Here is a 22,367-nt window from a genome sequence, read left to right as displayed (position 1 = left end):
TTTTTACTTCTAACTTAGTTCAGTTTATTTATATAGCGCCAATTCACAACAAATGCTGTCTCGAGGCACTACACAAAAAAACCCACACAATTTACACACATAACTATATAGTCAATTTAACCCAATTATTGACAGAATCAAAGTGGATTTCTTAGATTCCAAGTTGATAAATAATGCAGTAAATTTCAGTTTATTCTAAAAATTAAAGTTTTTGATCTAAGGAAACCTAGCTGATTGCATCGAAACATTGACTTTGCAGCAATCATTCATGAACAAGCTCAATTTTATCATACCAGCCCAGGCCTTATATGAAAAAATCATCTAAACAAAATCTTATTTAAAATCTACTTGATGTGTAATAATCTGAAAAACTGAAAGTGATGATCTATTATGTTGTGCTATATTTATATCATGAATGATGTTCTAATGTTTAATGTCTGTTTATAAATGCTGGACATTTCAGTAAACACTGCAGCCTAACCTAAAAATGTTCTACAAGAAGAGTCTGATTTAATAATATATGTTGTCTTTGTGAGATAATGAGAATCTTAATGAAAAACATCACCATTATAATGACAACATGACCTCTCCCATTTTAGAAAGTGAATAAAGTTGGTATCTTTAAATATTTTCGGTGTTTTTTATGAAACATATGCTATTTGAATTCACATAAACTTTTAAAACCAAAGTAACCATTACTAATAAACTTAGATTAATATATAAAAGACTATATCTTAAGATTAAGCTCAGTAACATTCTTGCACCGAATCAGATAAAAAAAAAGGAAGTTAAAATCAAATTATTGACACATAAAAATAAAAACATTCAGAGAAAAAATGTAGATAACGGTAAAAATATCTAATCCAGGTCTTAATTTTGGCCAACCAGTCATGTTATGAAAAACAAAGCAATATAGATTATCACACACAGAAAGAGAGGAGGTAAGAAAGGAGGCAGAAGAGGAAGCAGGATAGTGAGAATAGAAAAAAGCCATAAAAATCAACTGATTGGACACTCAGAAGTGCAAGAAAACACACAGGAAAGTCAAATGATTATCCACCATGTCCAAGTAAAAAAAAACACAACGCACCCGAATAGTACTACTGAGCTACTGATTCACCGTGACTATCAAGGCTCGAAATAGGAGCTGAACAACACACCCACACAAACTCCCACAGCACAAACCCTAAAATTCCTCCAATACTGAACCTCAGGAAACACCAGCTAATCTGGAGTTTGATTGTGTGTTTTCTGTGTGTGTGGAGGTAAAAGACACAATGCAGTGTTAGCATATGGGGCCTTGTTGGGTTAGTAAGAGTGAGTTTTAGTAAGCCAGAACCACTGTAAGACTATGGAGCACAAGGGGAAGAGGGAACTGGATCCAGGAGGAAGGGAAGGTTGAGTCTGGTTTATAGATTGTTTAAGTCGTTGAAGTTGGGATGGAGTTGGGGAGGGAGGGAGGGAGCTAAAGCAATGAGCAAACTGATTCCTACCCGAGCCAGAGCTTCTTCTACAGTGATCATTTTCTCTTTCACCATCATCATCAGCTGAATCCGCTCTTCGTCGCTCATAGTGATCTCGCTGGCCACATAGCCGATATCTTCTCCTGATCAGACCACAGAGCAAACATGAGGCAACCAAGAAAGAGTACAATGTCTTGCAAATGTGTTTATGCCTTGAAAGCTTGTCCGCATTATGTCACGCTACAACCACAAACCTTAAATGACTTTTATTGAGATTTTATGTGATTGACCAGCACAAAAAGTGTTTATTTGTGAAATGAAAGGAAACTTATACATCGTTTTTCAAATTCTTCACAAATATACATCTGAAAAGTATGGTTTGCTTTTAATTTTAGTGCCCCCTTTCACTGCAATCAAATTAAATTAAAGGTCCAAATTCTTTGCAACTGTAGTTGCCTGTACCACATCTAGGGATGAAAACTGTTGCCCATATTTCTTTCCTGTGTGTCAGAAAATCTATTTCTAAATCATGCCATCCCCAATTGGATTTAGGTTTAAACTTTGACTGGGCCATTCAAACTAGTGAATATGCTTGTATCTAAAGCATTCCACTGTAGCTCTAGATGTACATGTAGGGTCTTTGTCCTGTTTAAAAATAAATCTCTGTCTCAGTATCAAGTTTTTGCAGCCTCATACAGGTTTTTTTCCAAGATTTCCCTGTATGTAGCCTCATCCATCTTCCCATTCTCTAAATAATGCTCTTCTTCCCCAACTTGTCAGTTTAGGTGGGCGACCATGTCATGGTTGGTTTGGAGTTGTTTAATATTCTTCATTTTTGGGTGACCTACTGAAGCCATAAGCCCGTGACCTGTCTTTGTTCACAAGTCTCTCAGAACAGCTGGATTCAGAATCAGACTAAGATTCTTTCTCCAAGTGTCTAACCCAAACAAGGATTTTTATAAGATTTGGAACAAAAATATACTGCAAAATCAATTAAATTGTTTATCTCGTACATAAATTACATGCGGGTTCACTATTGAGAAATTAAGTGATTTCTCAAGCACTAAATTGCTTGTTGCAATGGATTTTAATTTTGGGGTATCAGGGTAAAAGAGCCAAAAATGCACAACACTATTTTTTTGGTGTAAATTATTTGAAAATGCAATGATTTCCTAGTCCACAATGATACATTATGTTGATCTATCACATAAAATCAACTGATATGTATGGAAATGTTTAAGGTGTATGATTGCTTTTGCAAAGCATTGTAAAGTCAGGCGTGTAAAGTAAGAGCCACACCAACCTTTGGATGACTGTCGAGTAACAGGTTTGTGCTGAGATTTGCGGAAGTTCTGCCAAAAAGATTTGTTTTTCTTTTTATTGTCCCATTTGCCTAAAGGAAAAAGAGATTAACTCAGTTAAATACACAAAATCTTCCCTAGACTACTGTGCCTCCATGTGTTCCAAATGTCAGCTACTGCTTATACCAGAGGCTTTCTAGTATAAATTTACATAAACCAATACATCAGAGAGGACTATATTCCCCTTCAGATTCGAAATCTATTTACAAAGCTGAAGGCAAACTTAAGTTTGAATCTTAGTTTACCTCCAGATCCATCTTCAGAGCTGGACTTGTGCAGAGGCATTCTGCAGAGAAAACAAAGATGAATAAAGGAGTCAGAAGAATTACAAATGCAATGCTTCATTTACCTCTGCATACTTTCATGTGTTTGAATTAATAAAAGTGATAAAAAGGTGCATCAGCCCTGTTTGAGCACACAAGTGTGGGGGCGTTTTTAATGAAGTGGTGATGCAGTTCTGCCTGTTCGCCACTTGAGATCAGTGATGGTACTTGAGAGATAGTGAACCAGGCTCCCGAGGTTTGAGAGGGAGAATGCGAAGAAGATGGAAAAACAAATTTGCATCGTAGAATATTGTTAGAATCCTTCAAAAATAATAAATAGAGTTCAATAAATTGAAAAGAAAACTGGATGATAAACTGTACAAGTGAGATACAAGGAAAAGTATAAATATACGGACGAAAAGTGGCCAGAAGTTGGAAGCGGAGGGATAGACCACAGGGCAGACTCAGCCTGTTTGTGTTTCCACTTCCATCCACAGAACAGACACTTGGTGGGGGGGGGAGAGGATGGAAACAGAGGGCAAAACACAGACAGACAGACATAGAACATATTTGACTGAAAAAATATGCCCATTATCTGTATGGACTAAAGCAAACAGAAAGTTAAAAAAAACTATTTTCTTGAACTACATTCACGTCCAATCAAAAAGTCATGGAAAAGCAGCTTGAACCTATTTTCTAGCCCACTCAGCAGCATGACAGCTCTTGGCTGATTCTCCTTTGCTCTGACAAAGATTAGAAATCCCATCTTTATCTGTCAACTTCATTTAAAAAAAAGGACACGGTTTATAGATTTGAGCTTTAAGTAGATGTTGAAGATGTTAAGTTGTGTGATTAGTTGTGAGAAGAGGAAGTAATTCTGAAGGCTTGAAGAAATGTAAACTGACCTCCTTTCCTGGTTCAGTTGGCTAGTACTGAATGACTATAATGTGACGTGAATGAATTATTCTGAATATACTCAAAATAAAAGAGAAAGCTGAAGAAAAAAGAACTTCAAATTCAGAAAACCAATATATTCCTGCTGTTACAACTTCCAGTCTTTAAATTGCTTAGATTAGGGCACCTTTCATGAATATGGCTAACAGCACGAGCATGTGCTGAGCCAGACACTGAAGCGATTTGAAAAAAATGCAACAAGATCAAAGCTGAATGAAGAGCTCATTTCCCCCTCTGCAATGTAACTAAATGTCCGTGTGTGAATGTGCACAGGAACACGTGTTTGTTCAAACATGGCAGTCCTCTCATGGTGCAGTGTGAAATCTCTGCGCTGCTTAAAGCTTGGCTGCTATGGCAACATAATGTGATGCTAATTGAATGGAGGCCTGTAAGGTTCCCCTCCTCCCGATAGGCTAGAGCCAAACCTAATGCTAATGGAACTCACTCAATAGAAGCTTTTCTGTGACAGAAAATTAACCCCCGCTTCGTACACATACACACACTAACAGGCTTTTAAAGTCCATGGATGTTTTCAGTTGGAGTTCAGCAGCTCAGACATTGTGTGGCTCTGTACCTTAATTGGTTTAACCTTGAATCTTTCCCATGGTTTTCAGTATCAGTTCGCCTCTGTAGATTTATTATAGGATATCTAATCCAAAAAGCACTGGAACATGATATATGAATATAAAAAATACAAAACATTCGTGAACTTCGGCTTTAGCTTTGCAGGACAGATGGAAGTTGGCCCCTTTTATAGTCTAATGACTGGAGATGTTTAGCTTGAGTTACAATCATTGTCTATGCAAGCAGAGAATGTCTGTGCTGGCACTTATTTTGAATCTGTTGCTGGTGTGACCCTTTACCTTTATGATAAAAAAGAAACTTTTTTGTATCATATCAAAATATTTTTGAGCTCACAAGAAAACAAATGGCTCTGGGTCAATTGTCAGTTTGCGTCCATGTGATTAAGAATTGTTTATCAGTTTATTTCTAATTGTACAAATTATTGAAATAAATAATTATACAAACCCACAAATCTCACGTAAAACTGAATTTAACTTAGAGATGTGCTAAACAGTTGACCTCTTTATTGGTTTTGTACGGTCATTGATGCATTGGATCTAAGAAATACCACATTTTGGATCCATAAATGCATCTCCAAACAGCATGTTCTATTATGCAATTTTTTGTTCAGTTTATTTAAAAAAAAACAATCAGTAAAGGTTAGTTACATGCTTTTATGCACATTAATATGTCATTCATCATATATTAAAGAACTTGCAGGATATATATATATATATATTTTTTCCTTTTCTTAGAAAATAAAAATCTATCCGAATTTGCAGGTAAGACCACAAAGAAAACTCTAAATTGGTACAGGCCAGAAAATACCTAGTTGGTTCATCTTTGCTTTAATTGCAAAACTTTTATGGGAGGATTTTATGTTACACTGTAATGACTGCTGATCAGTGTCGTTTTTGGCAGCCATCTTAGTTTTAGCCTTAATCTTTTGGACAAAAATGCTTATTAGTTTTAGTCACATTTAGTCATTTTTATATGTGAGTTTTAGTCGACGAAAACTCAAAAAGATTTTTGTCTAGTTTTAGTAAAAATAAGTAGTGTATTCTGTATCTCTGTATACAATATACACACATACATATTATTTATTATTACACTTACACATATGTGTATATATCATGTGTTTCAACTCATTTTGACAAAATACTACCACGTTAAGAAAATACAATGGCCTAACCATCAAACAAGCAAAACAAAAATAAGATTTGATAGCTTATTAACCACATGACTGGCACCCAAACTGTGCTTTACCCCTCTGATCATTCTTTTATAAGCAATGGCCAAAATTACAATGTGTCAGTACTGTTAAGTTTGTGTGTGTTTTTTGTGTGTGTGTCTGACCAACTTTATTGTAAGTGCACCACAAATGGAACAGGTCACGGTTGACGCTTCATGAAATCATTGACATACCCTTGTGGCTTTTAGTCAAAAGCTAGCAAACTCTGCGAATAATATAAAGCACATATAACTTGACCTGTTTACTATATCAAAGATCATAAATGTAGAAGCACAAAATGGCAAAATGACCAGTTCCAAAATAAACATTTCTAAGGCACATAGCTACCTTACTTAGTCTTATCATTAGAAAACAAGCAAAGCTTGTTTAAGATAATGTCATAAACCTGGTTTAACTTCCATAATCATAATTCCATCATCTCCTGGGGAAGCAGCATCAGAGCCAGGGACTTAAAAAAGTTCAGCAAGCTGATAAAAAAGGCTGGCACTGTTCTGGGGACTCCTCTGGAACCTCTGGAGATCATTGTGGAAAGACGGATTCTTCATAAAATGAAGAACATTATGGAGAACCCTGAGCATCCTCTTCATGAGACTGTCCTACAATAACAGTGTCTTCAATCAGAGGCTTCTTCAGATCTGCTGTAAGACGGAGCGCTACAGGAGATCCTTCCTGCCCACAGCCATCAGCATCTACAACGGTTCTTTGAGGAAACCTTCATAATATGAGCTATAACAACATTTAATTTCCCTTTGGGATTAATAAAGTATTTTTGAATGGAATTTAATTAAATAATGTACTAATGGACTGCATAAAGCATAAAAAAAATATGACAGAAAAATGTAATAACTACAAAAATCATACCGACACCACACTTAAAAACTAAATTATAGAGATACATTAAACAGAATGTGTTAGAAAAAATGTGCTACTGCAGCTTCTCAGTCATCCAGGACATGTCAAGTGTTTAAGGAGAAGGCCAGAGAAGTTGTCCAGTTGCCTATTATTTGAGCACTTGGGATAGAAAATATATTCATAAAAAAGAGAAACTTGTTTCCTTTTTATGCAAATGTACTGATGCTTTTGTGCAATCAAAAGGTTAGACACCTCTGTTCTTGTAGGAACAATATAAGGTAACAGCATAACGGTGGCAGAACAGGACAAACATTAGGATGAGATCTTCAGGGCCCAGAGGTTGCAGAGGTCACACAAAAGGAAGGTCAGATGCTCACAATTCAGGAAAGTTGAAAAAGGTGCAAATAAAACATGCAGAATTTAGAATATCAAATTTTGGCAGCATTTGTCAACTGTACATACACTGTGCTCTAAGCACAGTGTATGTAGAGCTCAATTAAGTTTGCAACACAGCCAGAAGTTGTAAGTATGTTGACAAGGTGTTCAAGTCTGTTAATATGGTACTGCTGTCAGGAAAACATTCTTCACATGGCACATCTTACAAATCTTCAGATTTTTGCATAAGCTGAATTTCCGGTTCCAAACTGCCCCTAAAAGTACCACTCCCATCCAGCAGCACTCAACAACTTGTCTCTCACATCTGTGCACATGTACGCTTTCATCGAGATCCATTTGCTTATTCTGTTAATCTTCCTGATAAGCCAGCTGCCTCTCCTCTTTGTAACAATATCAGCCAATCAATTGCATTCCAAAACAGGAAGTCGGGCAGCTTGAACCCCACAACCTTCTCAGAACACTCTATCATCTACGCTTGCTTGCATACCAAGCATAGTGGGAGCTGTGCCCACCTCCTGCCAACAATCGAGAAGAGAGACGCAGAGATGGAGGAGTGGCACAACAACTGGATGGAGTCTGGGTAGTTTTCAGCTCTCATGCTGGGAGGTGATGATGGGGGGATCAGGAATGTCTTTTGTGGCGGTACGAGGAATGTGTCCATACATTAGCATTCACGTGATAAATCATTCTACCTGAAATCCATTCGTGCACAATGGAAAGTGGACAATGGGCAGCATAACAGAGAGGCGAGGAGGGGAGATTAGGCGGACAGGGGATTGTAGGGGATGATAGATAAAAAAAAGGATTCAGAGAGCATTGGTGTGAGAGATTCTGTCCTGAAGCATGAAAAACTTCAATTACATGAAGGTGTTATAAAGTTTTTATGTTCAACTTTTAACACCTGAAACAGAATCTGGATTCTTGTGAGCAGACTAGCAGAAAAATGGGTGTAAATGAATGCAAAGCCTTCTGATAAGAGCTTTCCTGAAAAACACAGGTCTGCCAAAGTCTGGATCTTCCTGATAAAAAAAAAGGGATCTGATGATATCTGTGTGAAGCATGAAAAACAGAAAAAGGCATAAGTGAAAAGTGCAGAAAGTAAATGGTTCAGTTAGGGCCTCACTGAACGGCAGAGAAACGTCATTCAAACTTTGGCATCTGGTTTCTATCATCCTCGCCAAATGCCTGTGTAACATATACAGCCATGGGAAAAAGAGATCATGTCTGTGGTATGCACTTCCTCTGCTGCACGTGGTCATCACATGAACATGAAACAGGGTAGGTCACACTTGGGTGACGATTAGAAACAAATATAAAGAATATTCAAAGTAAGGGACGACCTCATAGTGTTTGATTTTGAAAAAAATGGCCTTGCTGAAAATAGATCTGCATAATGCTTCCTCATTTTGTAATATAAGAGTAGACATTTTCCAAATTCTTTCCCAATACAAATCTAAAAAGTGCATTGGTATTTAGCTCATCTGAGTCAATGCTTGGCAGAAACACCACTCACTGCAAGTCTTTTGGGGTATGTCGCTACCAGCTATACATATCTGAAATTTGTCCATTCTCCTCTGCAAAATAGCTCAAGTTCAGTCAGATTGGACATAGTATCTGTCAACAGCAATGCTCAAGACTTGCCACAAATTTTCAATTGGGTTCAGATCTGGACTTTGACTAGACCATTTCAAAATAAATGCACTCTGATATAAACCATTTTACTGTAGTTCTGGCTGTATGTTTAGGTTTCCTCAGCCTCTTGACTTTTCTTCCAAGATTACACTGTATTTAGCTCCATCCATCTTCTAACCAGCTCCAAGCAGTTCCCCAGTCTCTGCTGGAAAAAAAAGAATCTCCACAGCATGATGCTGCCACCCCTATGTTTTACCATGGGAATGGTGTGTTCATGCTGATGAGCAGTGTTAGTTTCCTGACAGACACTGTGTTATGCATGTGGGCTATAGAGCTTGTTGTAGTTAACATCTGACCAGAGAACCTGAAATGAATTTTCTGTGTTCTCTACAGTTAATAGGTTTCCCTAGCTGATGTGCGGATCTCTGCAACTCCTCCAGAGATACGCTCGTCCCTTGGCTGCTTCTCTGATTTATGCAGTGTTTGTTGTGCAATACTCTTGTTTTTAGATGATGGGTTGAACATTCCTTTATGGAAGTGTTCAAAATTATCATTGTTTCATAGCTTATCCCTAATTTATTCCTTATTTGTCTGCTATGTTCCTTAGTCTTTATTATGTTTGTTGACTAATGGTCTCTAACAAATCTCTGAGGCCTTTAGAGAACAGCTGTATTTATGCTCAGAGTAAACTGAATAAATATAGGATTTATATACTAATTCGGTGACTCGTAAAGGTAACTGGTTAAAGTGGATTTTATTTAGGGGTATAAAAGAGGTCTTATGATGCAAACACTAACTGTTTTTGCACAGGAACCTTTGAAAGACAGCCCCACCCATGCCCTATTAAATCCTGCTTTTCGTCTCGTGTTTCTTTATGCCATAATCTTTCGATCATCACTCTCTCTGTCTCCCCCCTCTTCCCCTGCAGGACACAAAGCCAGGAAGGAAAGGGGCAGAGAATGGCCACTGAAGTGAGTGGGTCAACCTAAGGAAGCAGGCTGTCAGTTTCCTCGAACCTCAGTGGGGACATCACCGAGGAAGCTCAGATTACAAACTGCATCGGAATTGAGATGTCTGTGCGTAAAAAGCCAGATAGCTTCATCTACTTAAGAATTTATATTTTAACATTCTTTATGTGTACAGTCAGCTGAACCGTGGCTGTTAGGGTGCCAGCACAATTGACTGCGCTCTGGAAGCAGCAATGAAAAATAACTAGTAAAAGTCACCAAATTTGGAAAGGGTTTATGGCAAATATATTTGTATGCACATCAACCGTGTTGTGGGGCCTAAACTGGGGACACATTTGGACCAGATATAATTTTAGCATCCAGATTTTAGCCAGTTCATGTGGACACAATGAGTGCTGTTGATCATTCTTAATGTTTTTTTTTTTGGCACAAGTGGCCTATGTTTCTAAATTTTTGGAAAGTAAGATGACAGTAATGGGGTGGAGAGAGGGGGGAAAACATGCAGCAAAGGTTGCCAGGGCGAACCTGCAACAGCTGTGTTGAGTACTGAAGCCTCGCATTTCACCCCTGCGCCACCGCTCCGCCCCTTTATCAACTTCTTGCATTTTTATGTAAGCCTACCTGTCTAAGTGAATCAAACCATTTTATCCATGCAAGGAAGTATCCAAAACCGGTGTCAGTTGTTACTTGTTCTAACACAACACTGTGCATCCTCAGAGAAAATGTCCCCTTCTGATGGAGGAGATATTATCTATTCCCCCAGGACAAGGTCAGCTACCTTTTGTAAACGTTCCCTTACAAGATATCTGTCATTCAGATGGTGTCTCAGGAGGCCGGCACGTTTCTATTTGCCTTCCTCCATCTGAGCTGTGGCCTGTAGAAAGTCCAAGTGTGATTTATTGTTTGTTGTGTGTGCAAGCATACAAGGGTTTATACAATCCAGACACGTTCTGTTCAGTTTGGACATGCAACAGGCACACATTTCTGGGTTTCAACACTGACCGTGGACATGTGTTGAGTAGAAAAGTAGAAAAAAATGAAACATACTTTCTGTCTGTTTCAGGAGTGGACATCTCACTGCTAAAGCCAAGAGATTCCTGAGGAAAGAGAGACAAACAATAGTGTTACTTTTATAAATGATATGACACAGAATAAAACAGGACGTATAAGTGGAATTTTTTCAAAACGGCCTTTTGTAGTTCCCTGGTTTTCTTTACGGAAAGAAATGTAATCTGTTACGGGGCAAATACTTTTTTCATACTTTATATAAAGCATATTTCTCTACCTGGATCTCACTGCGCAGTTGGAGAGAGGTGCTGCTTGGGTCCTGTTTCTCCTGAAAATCAAAAAAGAAACAAACTATTAGATATTATTGAACAGGTTTAGGCAGGTAAACAGTGTCTATACATTAAGAAAGAAGTGATAATGTCAGTTTGAAAAAACAAACTTCCCTGAGGGAAAGATGTTTAGTTTTTTTCCTCAGCATAGTTGGGACGTACCTACATATCAGTCAAAACAAACCCATGCATGCGCATAAATAATTGATAAGTATCAGAGTCAAGACCCGCTCCAGGTAGCCAGATCTGCAGGGCTCTGTTTAAATGTTGATGAATGTTACTTGGTGGCAGCAGTGGTGTTGTAGCCTGGTGAAGTCATGGCTTTTAATTACAAAAAAAAAAAAAAATGGCTCTGCTGACTCCACTCTGTGAATATTGTACCATTAGCATGAACTTCACTTGACTTAAGGCAACCCCTTGCTGGTTTTGTCCAATATCATTAGAATACAATTTATCAGACCAATATATTGTTTGATTTTAAAAGTTAGTCTGTATTTTGAGTGCTTAGGAATTATTACAGAGTTACAGAGTGTTTAGCTGGGTGTGTTTAAGCTGCAGTGACACTCATGGGGCCAGTAATTAGGGTAGTGAGCAGCATTTAAAAGTGTGCACCATACCGGGAGCTAAAAGGTTGACTTCAGGTCAACAGCTATCTTTGACAGAGGTTGTTTGGCTCATTGCAGCAAGAGAAATGAGTGACGAAATCTTCCACAAGTTATTAATTACTCCAGTGTATCCATTTAATATTAAGACAAACACTGTTATATCTTTTTAGTCATGGGACAGTTACTGGTATCAAGGTATACCAAGTTTTTAAAAAGCTACAGTTTCAAAATAAAAAATTAACATCATAATGCACCTACAACTTAAAATCCTATTAATTAAAAGGCCAGAGAATGTGCTGTAGTAACCAGAGTTTTCTTGGGTTGTATGGGTCAGAGTATTGCAGTGCTGTGCTTTTCCCACCCGTTGCTGGGCACTATTGATGAGCTGGCTAAAAGAAGCCTACTACACTTTTCAACATTAGAAATAAAATGACAAGCGCACCCCTTCCATTATTCCTTGGCCAATGTGGCAAATAATAATGCAAGTAAACATTAACAAATGGTGGACCCAGACAGAAGAGGACAAGTAGAGCAGAAACTAGTCAGAACCAGTAGCGATCTACCCTGCTGACTATAGTGGATCACCAAAGAATAATTACCAGAAACACAAACTGAACAGGGCTGCTGCTGAAAACATTTGATTGGACCACACTCAGAGCAGCATTTAGACCAAAATTGTACCGACTTTCTGTGTCAGTAAATATGCTGTATCCAGAGCTCCTCAAGGAGCATAGCTGTAGTTTTACTTGGTTCAAATTCTGTAAAAAAAAACTCCTGTTAAGCACCTTTTGCTATCCGATTATTAATCGATCAATCGAAATAATTATCGACAGATTAATTGATTATCAAAATAATTGTAAGTTGTAGCTCTAAATAGAACAATCATTTATTCGTCCCTCATTGTGAACATTTTTGTGTATCTGACAAGCTTACGTCATTCAGCTTACTTTTATAGTGGCTTGCTGGTTCAGCTTAAAGCTTAAAGCATCTTGATAAAGACCTGCCCATTCTCTGGCCAACCCTTATACAAAGCTTAGTTCTGCTACTGGGGTCATGTTTTAATATATGAAAAGAATTGTGTAAATACCATAATACTGTAACATCATGGTACTTTCACTCAGGACTATCATACCGTGAGCATCTCATACCACCAATGTATACTGAAGAGTTAAGGTTTCAAAACTGCTTAAAATATCTGTAGGTAACACTAACCAATATGTTTTACAACCTTTGCAGCAGTAGAAATTATTTGTTTTCTGTTTTAAATAAAATCAAGTAGATCAGTGGTTATCAAACTCTCTTGCTACCAACACAAAATAATAGCCAGAGTGAGCACAGCAAAGCAAATTAACAATAAAGGTGAACATTTTGGTTGTATTTATTTTGGGACACTTTTCAGGAAGTGTCAATGCCACTAACATGGCTGACTTTCATGAGGCTTTTGTACAAAGAGAAATCATAACCTCAGTTGAGTTCCTGCTTCCTCTTTCTGTTCGACATTACCTGCAAGGAAAAGAATCACTGGAGATGCACCATGCTGCAAAAACTGAAACATTGTTCTGAACCCTTTGTGTTTTAAACAGCACTGTGAGAATTGGGGATTTACGTCATGTGAGGAAAATTTAATTAGGTCAAAGCTGAAGGTCTTTTGGATATTCTAATCTTGTACAAAGTCGGCAGAAATCTATTCTTGTCAATTGCCAAAGCATTTTAATGGGTTATCTTAAACACAGAAACACTTTGTTTAGGACACAGAGTTATGATTAGCCAAGTAGGTTAGGTCAGCAGAGGGAAATTTTGTGCTTGGCCTTCTAAAATCCATTTTATCTGAACTTGCTACCACTAAGACTAATGTAATCTAGAATTCCCCAAATAGAGAGCAGGAATAGGAAATGAGTCGCTTCTTTTTTCTTTTTTTTTAGAAACATGCATCACCCTTTGTCTGCACATATACACTGCTCAAAAAAATAAAGGGGACACTTAAACAACACAATATAACTCCAAGTGAATCAAACTTCTGTGAAATCAAACTGTCCACTTAGGAAGCAACACTGATTGACAATCAATTTCACAGCTGTTGTGCAAATGGAATAGACAACAGGGGGAAATCTTTGGCGATTAGCAAGACACTCAATAAAGGAGTGGTTCTGCAGGTGGGGACCACAGACCACTTCTCAGTACCTATGCTTTCTGGCTGATGTTTTAGTCACTTTTGAATGTTGGTGGTGCTTTCACACTCGTGGTAGCATGAGACGGACTCTACAACCCATACAAGGGGCTCAGGTAGTGCAGCTCATCCAGGATGGCACATGAATGTGAGCTGTGGCAAGAAGGTTTGCTGTGTCTGTCAGCGTAGTGTCCAGAGCCTGGAGACAAGCCAGTACACCAGGAGACTTGGAGGAGGCTGTAGGAGGGCAACAACCCAGCAGCAGGACCACTACCTCCGCCTTTGTGCAAGGAGGAACAGGAGGAGCACTGCCAGAGCCCTGCAAAATGACCTCCAGGAGGTGTGTGTCTGCACAAGTGGTAAGAAACCGACTCCATGAGGATGGTATGAGGGCCCGACGTCCACAAATGGGGGTTTGCTCACAGCCAACACCGTGCAGGACGCTTGGCATTTGCCAGAGAACACCAGGATTGGCAAATTCACCACTGGCGCCCTGTGCTCTTCACAGATGAAAGCAGGTTTACACTGAGCACATGTGACAGACGTGACAGAGTCTGGAGACACCATGGAGAGCGATCTGCTGCCTGCAACATCCTTCAGCATGACAGGTTTGGCAGTGGGTCAGTAATGGTGTGGGGTGGCATTTCTTTGGAGGTGCTCGCCATGTGCTCGCCAGAGGTAGCCTGACTACCATTAGGAGATGAGATCCTCAGACCCCTTGTGAGACCATATGCTGGTGCGGTTGGCCCTGGGTTCCTCCTAATGCAGGACAATGCTAGACCTCATGTGGCTGGAGGGTGTCAGCAGTTCCTGCAAGATGAAGACATTGAAGCTATGGACTGGCCTGCCCGTTCCCCAGACCTGAATCTGATTGAGCACATCTGGGACATCATGTCTCGCTCCATCCACCAACGTCACATTGCACCACAGACTGTCCAGGAATTGGAGGATGCTTTAGTCCATGTCTGGGAAGAGATCCCTCAGGAGACCATCCGCCGTCTCATCAGGAGCATGCCCAGGCGTTGTAGGGAGGTCATACAGGCACGTGGAGGCCACACACAATACTGAGCCTAATTGTGACTTGTTTTAAGGACATTACATCAAAGTTGGATGAGCCTGTAGTGTGTTTTTCCACTTTAATTTTGTGTGTGACTCCAAATCCAGGCCTCCATTTTGTTGTCAGCACATTCAACTTTGTACAGAAGAAAGTATTTAATGAGAATATTTCATTCATTCAGATCTAGGATGTGTTATTTGAGTGTTCCCTTAATTTTTTTGAGCAGTGTATTAGAATATAAGACAATAGTAACAGGAAACTGAAAAAACATAGGCAGATTTTTAGTAAGTTTCTCATACTTAATGTAGCTTTATGCAGGGAAGTGCAATTCTTCCACATCATCAACTTTAAGGCTTGAGTTGCTCAGTCAAAGGTGACATAAACTCCTCATGAGCTCTTTAAGTGCCTCAAGTGTATGAGTCAAATGAGCAGTGGCCCAAAAAGGCTGAGCTGGCAAAAGGCTTCAAATTAGCCTCACCCCACACTTACGATAACATTAATCAGCTGCAGCCAAACTGCAAAGATGTTAGTGAGACAACATAGCTGGCTGACTTTGCTTCCAAAGATCCTACAAGCCGTATGTCCAAATGTCTGTTACTCTGGTCAAGCAGATGTATCCGGACGTTTGTTGGCGAGATAAATCATCTTAAGTCAGAACAGCCTTTAGACAGACTGTTCATCTAGGGAATATAAGGATTCCCATAAATCAGAGAATAGGTATATTCCTACAGTCCTAAAAATGTCTTAATTAACTTGACAGACAAATCTAGGACAGTACTGTTTGCCTTTCTCTTGAAAGTAGAGATTATTGGAGACAGAGAAAAAACACATACATCCCTTAAGCAAGCACAGTGTTGGTGTTTCTGTTCAAACAAAATCACTATGCAAAACTTTGTGTTTTTAAAAAAGCCACAATAACAGGGAGAAGCATTAAACAAGGCGCTCATGCACATTCAGGAACACTTTCACAAAGGTAGCGGTAGGCTGGTTTTGCTATTAGAACCTTTTTGATGGGTTCTCCAGCTTGTAGCAACACAGAAGATATGCAGGTCTATGCCAAGAAAAGGCGGGGTGGGGGGGACAGAGACACAGAGACCCAATCTGAACAACATGCAACAACAGACTTAAACACAGACCGAGGAGCACCGACACACATGCAAACATGTGCCCCCAGTTTGTTTGCGAGTACCATCTCTGGCATGAAAAGAGTGTTATGTGCACTTGCATTCAGACCCGAAACAGTAAACAGTCAGTGATTTAATCTCTGAATAAAGACAGTTATTCTATCATAGACTCAGAGTTGATTTTCTCAATAGTAGAGAATAACCAGCAAATGAAGACCAAGGAAACACTTTAGACAGGTCACAACAACGTTGTGGAGAAGTTTAAACCAGGGTTGGGTTACAAAACAATATGCCTACCTTTGAACATCTCACAGAACTCTGTTCAATACATCATCCAAAAATGAAAAGAGTACTGTAAACCACAACAAGCCTGTCTAGACATGGCCATCCACCTAAACTAGGCAGGAAGAAAATTATTCAGAGAAGCAGCCAACAGGCCCATGGTAACTGGAGGACCTGCAAGGATCTGCGCCTCAGGTGGATGTCACATATTTTTATTTATAATAAAATTAAAATAAACTTGTATAACCTTGCTGCCACTTTACAATTATGCCTAACTTTGTGTTGTTCTATCATAAAACCCAATAAAATACATTGAGGTTTAAATATGATCAACTGTGAAAATATTCAAAGGTTGTAAATATTTTTACAAACATATGTAACACTATATGTCTTTTACAAATGGATAAGTGTAACAGTGCCACAGTTTCTGGACCAGAACATCAGATCAATACAATTCCAAGAGCTATCTGTGAGTGAGTGCAAAGCTCAGATTTCACAAATCCACTCCCTAAGGGAGCACGCTATCCTTTGCGTGAACTTACCAGCATTACCTTATATTATCACCCAAAACTTGCACGCATGTGTTAAACATGCATATGATTTCCCACCAGATGGCCTCAACAGTTATTTGCCCAGATATCAGTCTGTTGGTATGGACACACATGTCTGAGGCAAATGTATTATATCTCTAACTGCTAAAGCATGACACAGCTAAGTTGGACTAAAAGGATGCAAATGGGGTGCTTTGATCAATGAGGGTCACGATGTCAGCAGGCAGGACACTCGGCATACCCCAATGCATTTACTAAAAACTATTAATGAAAAACAGCTGTAATTCCAAACACCACGCTGACTTTCATCTGTATTTTGAAAGTTTTTAGCCTGAGCAGGAGCAGATATAGCAAATGGAGAGGGACAACAAGACAGAGGACAGTTTATTACATCTTATGCAGTTTATTACGAGAACTTAGCCAGCACAAGTAGGTGGATATCGCAAAAGCAAACAGAGAGGTTGTTTAGTGTAGGCACTCCAGCTGGCATGACCGGCTGAATCTGGGTGGGCGAGGGAGAAGCTTCTAGGTATGAAAAGTGAATGTGGAAAGACAGGCCCTGAAAGTAAAGCGGGAGCTCAGCCGTTAGCTGTAGAACCAGTATGGCACAGTGTGAGCCTGTATATCCAGTTTATTTGCGGCAATCAACTCCACACAGTTTAAACTCACTAATGATTTAATGCACAAAAATGCATTGCTGTTCAACTCTTGCATAAGAGAACAGGATATGCACATTCATACTGCAGTAGACAGCCTACTATTTCAGCTTGGAGCTGGTGCATGTGTAAAAGTGAATAAGCAAATGCTTTGGACCCTCAAACAACAAAGTATTCCTTTCAAGGGGGGAGATTTCTAAGCCTTCAGGATTGTCATTGTTTTGGCATTTCCAGACTAATACCACAGTTATAACAAATTCCAATGACAGTCAGGAGTCCAACACAGAAAAATAAATCATTTAATAAAATTACAAATACACCACATGCTTTCCACAGGGGTTATGCCAACAAGGGAGTGCTGCCAACATTTTTTGGAATCAATCTACTTCCCACAAAGGCAGCTGTCTGAGCACGTCGGCTCTCTTTATTTCAGGACAAAACCCAGGTAGAAAGGACAAACAAGCACGAGAACAAATATCTTGTACAATGTAGTTTTTAAACCAAGCTCAACCGACCCAGCTGGACAAAAGGAGACCATCAAGACATTAGCACATTAATCAAGAGTCTTCCTTGCCTCTTAGCAAATCAAAACAACAAGTAAGGCTCGAGTCCCAACCCTCTGCTGTCAACATCCTACACTAGAAAAACCTTCCTTAAGGTGGGATGGTCAATCAGACTTACGTGTGAGAGTATTAAGTAAAAGTTTCCATAACAAAGTTAACAACTGGAGGGTTGTGGCAAAAGCATTAACTGAATTAATCTCACAGGGCTTCTTGTCTACCCACAAACTGTAAATTACCCTTGCAGAAGCTGTTGCAATATTTAATTACATTGCATGTGCAAATGTTTTAGAAGTTGTGCTTAATCACTGCAAACTCTTAAACAAACCATCTTGATTTATGTCTTCATTCATTCCATCACCCCATGTGATGGAAACCCTACCCTACCCTAACCCTAATACCCACCCCCTCACAAAAAAAAAAAAAACACTGACATTGAAGGGGTCGGCACAGTAGCTGTTTATATAGATGATATAAAGAGCCAATCCGGGCAAAAGCATTAAACTGACAAAACTGAATGCAAGCTTAATCATCTTGCTTTATTTTACATTTAGTTAATGATATAAAAATAGAATCGACCTGAAAACTTTTAATTCTCAATTATTTGTCAGTAAGGTATGTGACATTTTTGTTTTCACACATTTTATGTTATGATTAAAAACTTCAATGTATGCTATATTACCAAACGTATTTGCTAATCTACCTTCACACAATCATGAACTTCAATGACAAAAGGAAAAGTGTTTTTGGGGGATTTTTTATTATTCAGTCAAAAGAAGATTTGTGAAGTGAGACAATGATGCTAGACAAAAAGGCTGGGCTCTCAGTCATCATGAATTCATCCCAAAGGTTTTTTTAAAATCAGGTTGAGGTCAGGACTCTGTGCAGGCAAGTTATTCCATACCAAGCTCACACGCCCATGTCTTTATGGACCCTGCCTAGTACACTGGACACAGTCATGTTGAAACAGGAAGGGGCCATTTCCATTGCACCAAACTGTACACATAATGCAGTCAATTAAGAGCGATTCTCATGGCAACTGCCAAAGACAGATAGGCATGATTCATCACTTCAGACAACATGCCTCTCCTCTGCTCTAAAGTCCAGTGGCAGTGTGCTTTACACCAACACATCTAAGTCTGTAGAGATATGTCTCTACCAGCTTTACAAATATAGAGACTGAATTATTAGCCAGTTCTTTGAAAAATAGCTCAAGCTCAGTGAGATTTGCTGGAGAACATTGAAGAACAGCACTGTAGAAAAGAACCCCCACAGCATGATGCTCCACCACCTTCTTTCACCTAAGGGATGTTGTTTTCTGGGTGACATGTGGTGTCAGTTATCAGCCACACATAACATTATAAAATACCCTAAGGTTTGCTGTTGTAACATAGCAAAATGTGGAAAGGCTCTTTTGCAAGACACTATGCAGAAAACAATTCATATTTCAATTGCAAAATAATCTCAAGATAATAACTTTACTTGTTAATCAATTGCTCAAACCTTGAAGCATTTTCCTTCCTTCAGCATGTCATGTCATTTCAAGCAATAATTCTTCAGCATTATCAAATCAGAATGCCAAAAAGATCCACCCAAAATTGGTGGAAAACTGTGAGCAGTAGCGCTGTTCCATCCACAGGGGATGTTTACTTAACCACTTGTGTCCCAACAGTACAAAACTAACAAAGAGATGTATAGAAACAACAGAGTGCCGAGCAGGCAGGAAGTGGCTGCATGATAGTCATCTCAGAAAGAGCCTCCATCATCAGCTTTTAATGCACAGAGACCCCCATGCTTTATTACAACAGAAAAAGTCAAATGATTTGTCAGCCATGGAGCCAGTGAGAAAGTGATAACAAACATAAAAAGCTGCTTTTCTTGAAGAAAATAAGTCCAAACTGAAAGCAAAAAAGCCCACATGGAAACAGTACTCTTGCCAAACCAGGTTAGGAACAGTTTAAAGAACAGAAACTTGTGAAAAAAGAAGGCTTCTTCTCTCTTTTTGGTGTTACCTCAGCTAAACTGCAGACAGAGGGGGGTTTCTAATGGGAATTATCTTTTGTATCATCACCAAATGGTTCTTCAGTTCATCTAAAGTCAGATCTCATGTATACATTCACCATTTAAAATAAAGAAATGGGGAAAGATTTAAACAAATGAAAAAAAAAGATGAAATACCTGAAGATAGGTGAAAAAATAGAAATGTGATTTAATATGAAAAACAAATTAAAACCCTCCACAGTTCTATGTACTCAAGATGACCCCTTCCAAAACTAAAACATGCCAAGAGGTTATACTATCTTACTTTGCAAATTACTTACTTGGTGGGAAAAGGTACAGCTATGGTTATAAATGTACAGGCATGAATGTGATTTTAATAAGGGAATTGTAATGATTTATTAAGACTATTGTTTGATATTGTAAAATACATAACTTCTAACAATTTCTAAAATGAATAATTTATTCCAGTTCTTTCTATAATCCAGAGGGAAGACTATCAAAGCACACAGACCGGGCAAGGAGGGCATTAATAATAAAATGATGTTATTTCCACTGACTATAAATCAGATTAAACATGTCCTGCTTTATGTCAGTTAGAAGTACAAAAAAAATGTTTTATCAGACCTCTAGACAGGTCTCCAAAAATGAAATTTCAAACTTTAATTTCACATTTTGTGATGCTTTAGGAATATTGGCTTCTTCCTTTCTGAGTTGACTTTTACGCCTCGTCGTAAAATAACAAATTTTTGTTTTGGACATTGGCATTCTTACCAGGTTCAGTCAGCTTCTTCAATCTCGAGGCAAAGGTTCTTAAGCATCTAAAATTGCCATTTTTCTTACTTCTTGGAACTGCTAGCTGTGCTGCAGTGCTAAGGCTAGCTTGTGTGTAAAAAAGAGCTGAGATTTGGTTCCACCTGTTCTGTTTTTATTTCTCTCCTCCATTAAAGCAACACAACATCTATATTAGCTGCAATGAGAAATATGCAATGGCAGGGTCTCACATTGGTCATTTCTAATGGTTTTATTTTATTTATATTTTACTTTCTTGCAGAGCAGCACCACAGCTACATTATATGAAATAGAACAAAATCTGTATTAGAATCTGTATTTATTTTTTTTACATAGTGCTTGCAAATATTTGCCAAAAATAGTGCAGTTAAGTCATGTGGAACAAGACTCTATACATTCTCTTGTAATCTTTCAGACCTACAGTGTTTGAATGCCGCACAAAGCTTGGTCCTCCACAGCAATACCAGCAGCATTCCACCCTTCATTTGCTTGCAGCATGGCAACCAAAAGGGCTACCCCACTGCCTTACATCCTTGTAAAAAGGAACCCCTCGTTCTTTCTCACCAATCTCCATTAACACCACTGCATTCAGATCTATATAGACTTATTTTCCTATTATTTTAGTTTCTCATTTCAAATTTGCACACAATCAAACAGGCACATAAGTTGTGAGGTAGTTTATAATAATAACTGTGCACCAAGGTTTTTTTGTTGCATTTTAAATTGTGCTTTTACCATGTCAAGCTCTTGGGAGACTTGGCGTTTGCGTAGCTCTTCCATGCGGTCACTGACGTCACTGAAGCAGGTGTTGTAGTACTCAGAGTACTCCTGGGCAAGGTCATCTATGTTGCCCAGAGAACCATCCTAAAATGAAAAAGTTAGAGAATGGGTTAGAATGGGAACTAAAACAGCCTGGGAAACAAAAACTGAATTCCAATAAGGAAAAAACAGCAACTTCGGGAAGCATCAACTGAAGTCATTACATTCCTAAATGCGCAAATCTTGCTGCATATGTAACGATCTGAATATTTACTTTTCTGGACATTAGACTACGATAGCATTTATGTATTTGAGATCTACCTTCTAAGTGAATCTACTGATCTTCATAAAAAAAGAAAAAAAAAATGTGTCCTTTGATTTGTTAAGAATTTTTCTCCAATCAGCTCTGAGACCTACAAACCAAAATACTCTAAAGTACCATGGGTGAATATTGTGACCATTTATTTGTTCTTATCTAGCTCCATTCTGGATCTCAGACTAAGCCAAATATTGTTCCTAGGTTTTGTCTTTGTTGAGGCTCATTTCAAGGATGCCCTTTCCCTCCTCAGTCATTCACTTAACTCTGAACCAAACACATTTTTCCTGCTGGCTATAGTTTAGATTCATACAGTTCCTGCCTTTGTGGAGGACGGCATGTTTGGGAAAGAGGGAGGAAGCAGTATTCAAAACAGTAAAGATATTACCCGACTGTAAACACTCAATGATTACAATGTAACTGTGAATGGTTGTGACATGAAGCAATATTTTCAAATA

At 38.7% G+C, this 22,367-nt stretch overlaps 1 protein-coding gene across 6 annotated transcripts in view; it reads right to left on the bottom strand.

Annotated features, from left to right (window-relative positions):
* The window catches only part of sash1a (SAM and SH3 domain containing 1a), a 221,848-nt gene that overhangs the window by 32,620 nt on the left and 166,861 nt on the right, over window positions 1-22,367 (bottom strand). For all 6 annotated transcript variants that reach the window (XM_047387678.1, XM_047387679.1, XM_047387681.1 and 3 more), the window contains exons 2-7: window positions 21,570-21,698; window positions 10,991-11,041; window positions 10,753-10,802; window positions 3,070-3,110; window positions 2,767-2,856; window positions 1,494-1,606 (exon numbers count right to left, since the gene is read on the bottom strand). In XM_047387678.1, coding sequence (XP_047243634.1) covers window positions 1,494-1,606; window positions 2,767-2,856; window positions 3,070-3,110; window positions 10,753-10,802; window positions 10,991-11,041; window positions 21,570-21,698 — 474 coding nt within the window. The remainder of the gene's footprint in view (window positions 1-1,493; window positions 1,607-2,766; window positions 2,857-3,069; window positions 3,111-10,752; window positions 10,803-10,990; window positions 11,042-21,569; window positions 21,699-22,367) is intronic.

The sequence above is a fragment of the Girardinichthys multiradiatus genome, chromosome 15 (assembly GCF_021462225.1).
Source record: "Girardinichthys multiradiatus isolate DD_20200921_A chromosome 15, DD_fGirMul_XY1, whole genome shotgun sequence".
Taxonomy (NCBI): Eukaryota; Metazoa; Chordata; class Actinopteri; order Cyprinodontiformes; family Goodeidae; genus Girardinichthys; species Girardinichthys multiradiatus.
This window is presented reverse-complemented; position numbering and strand designations above follow the sequence as displayed.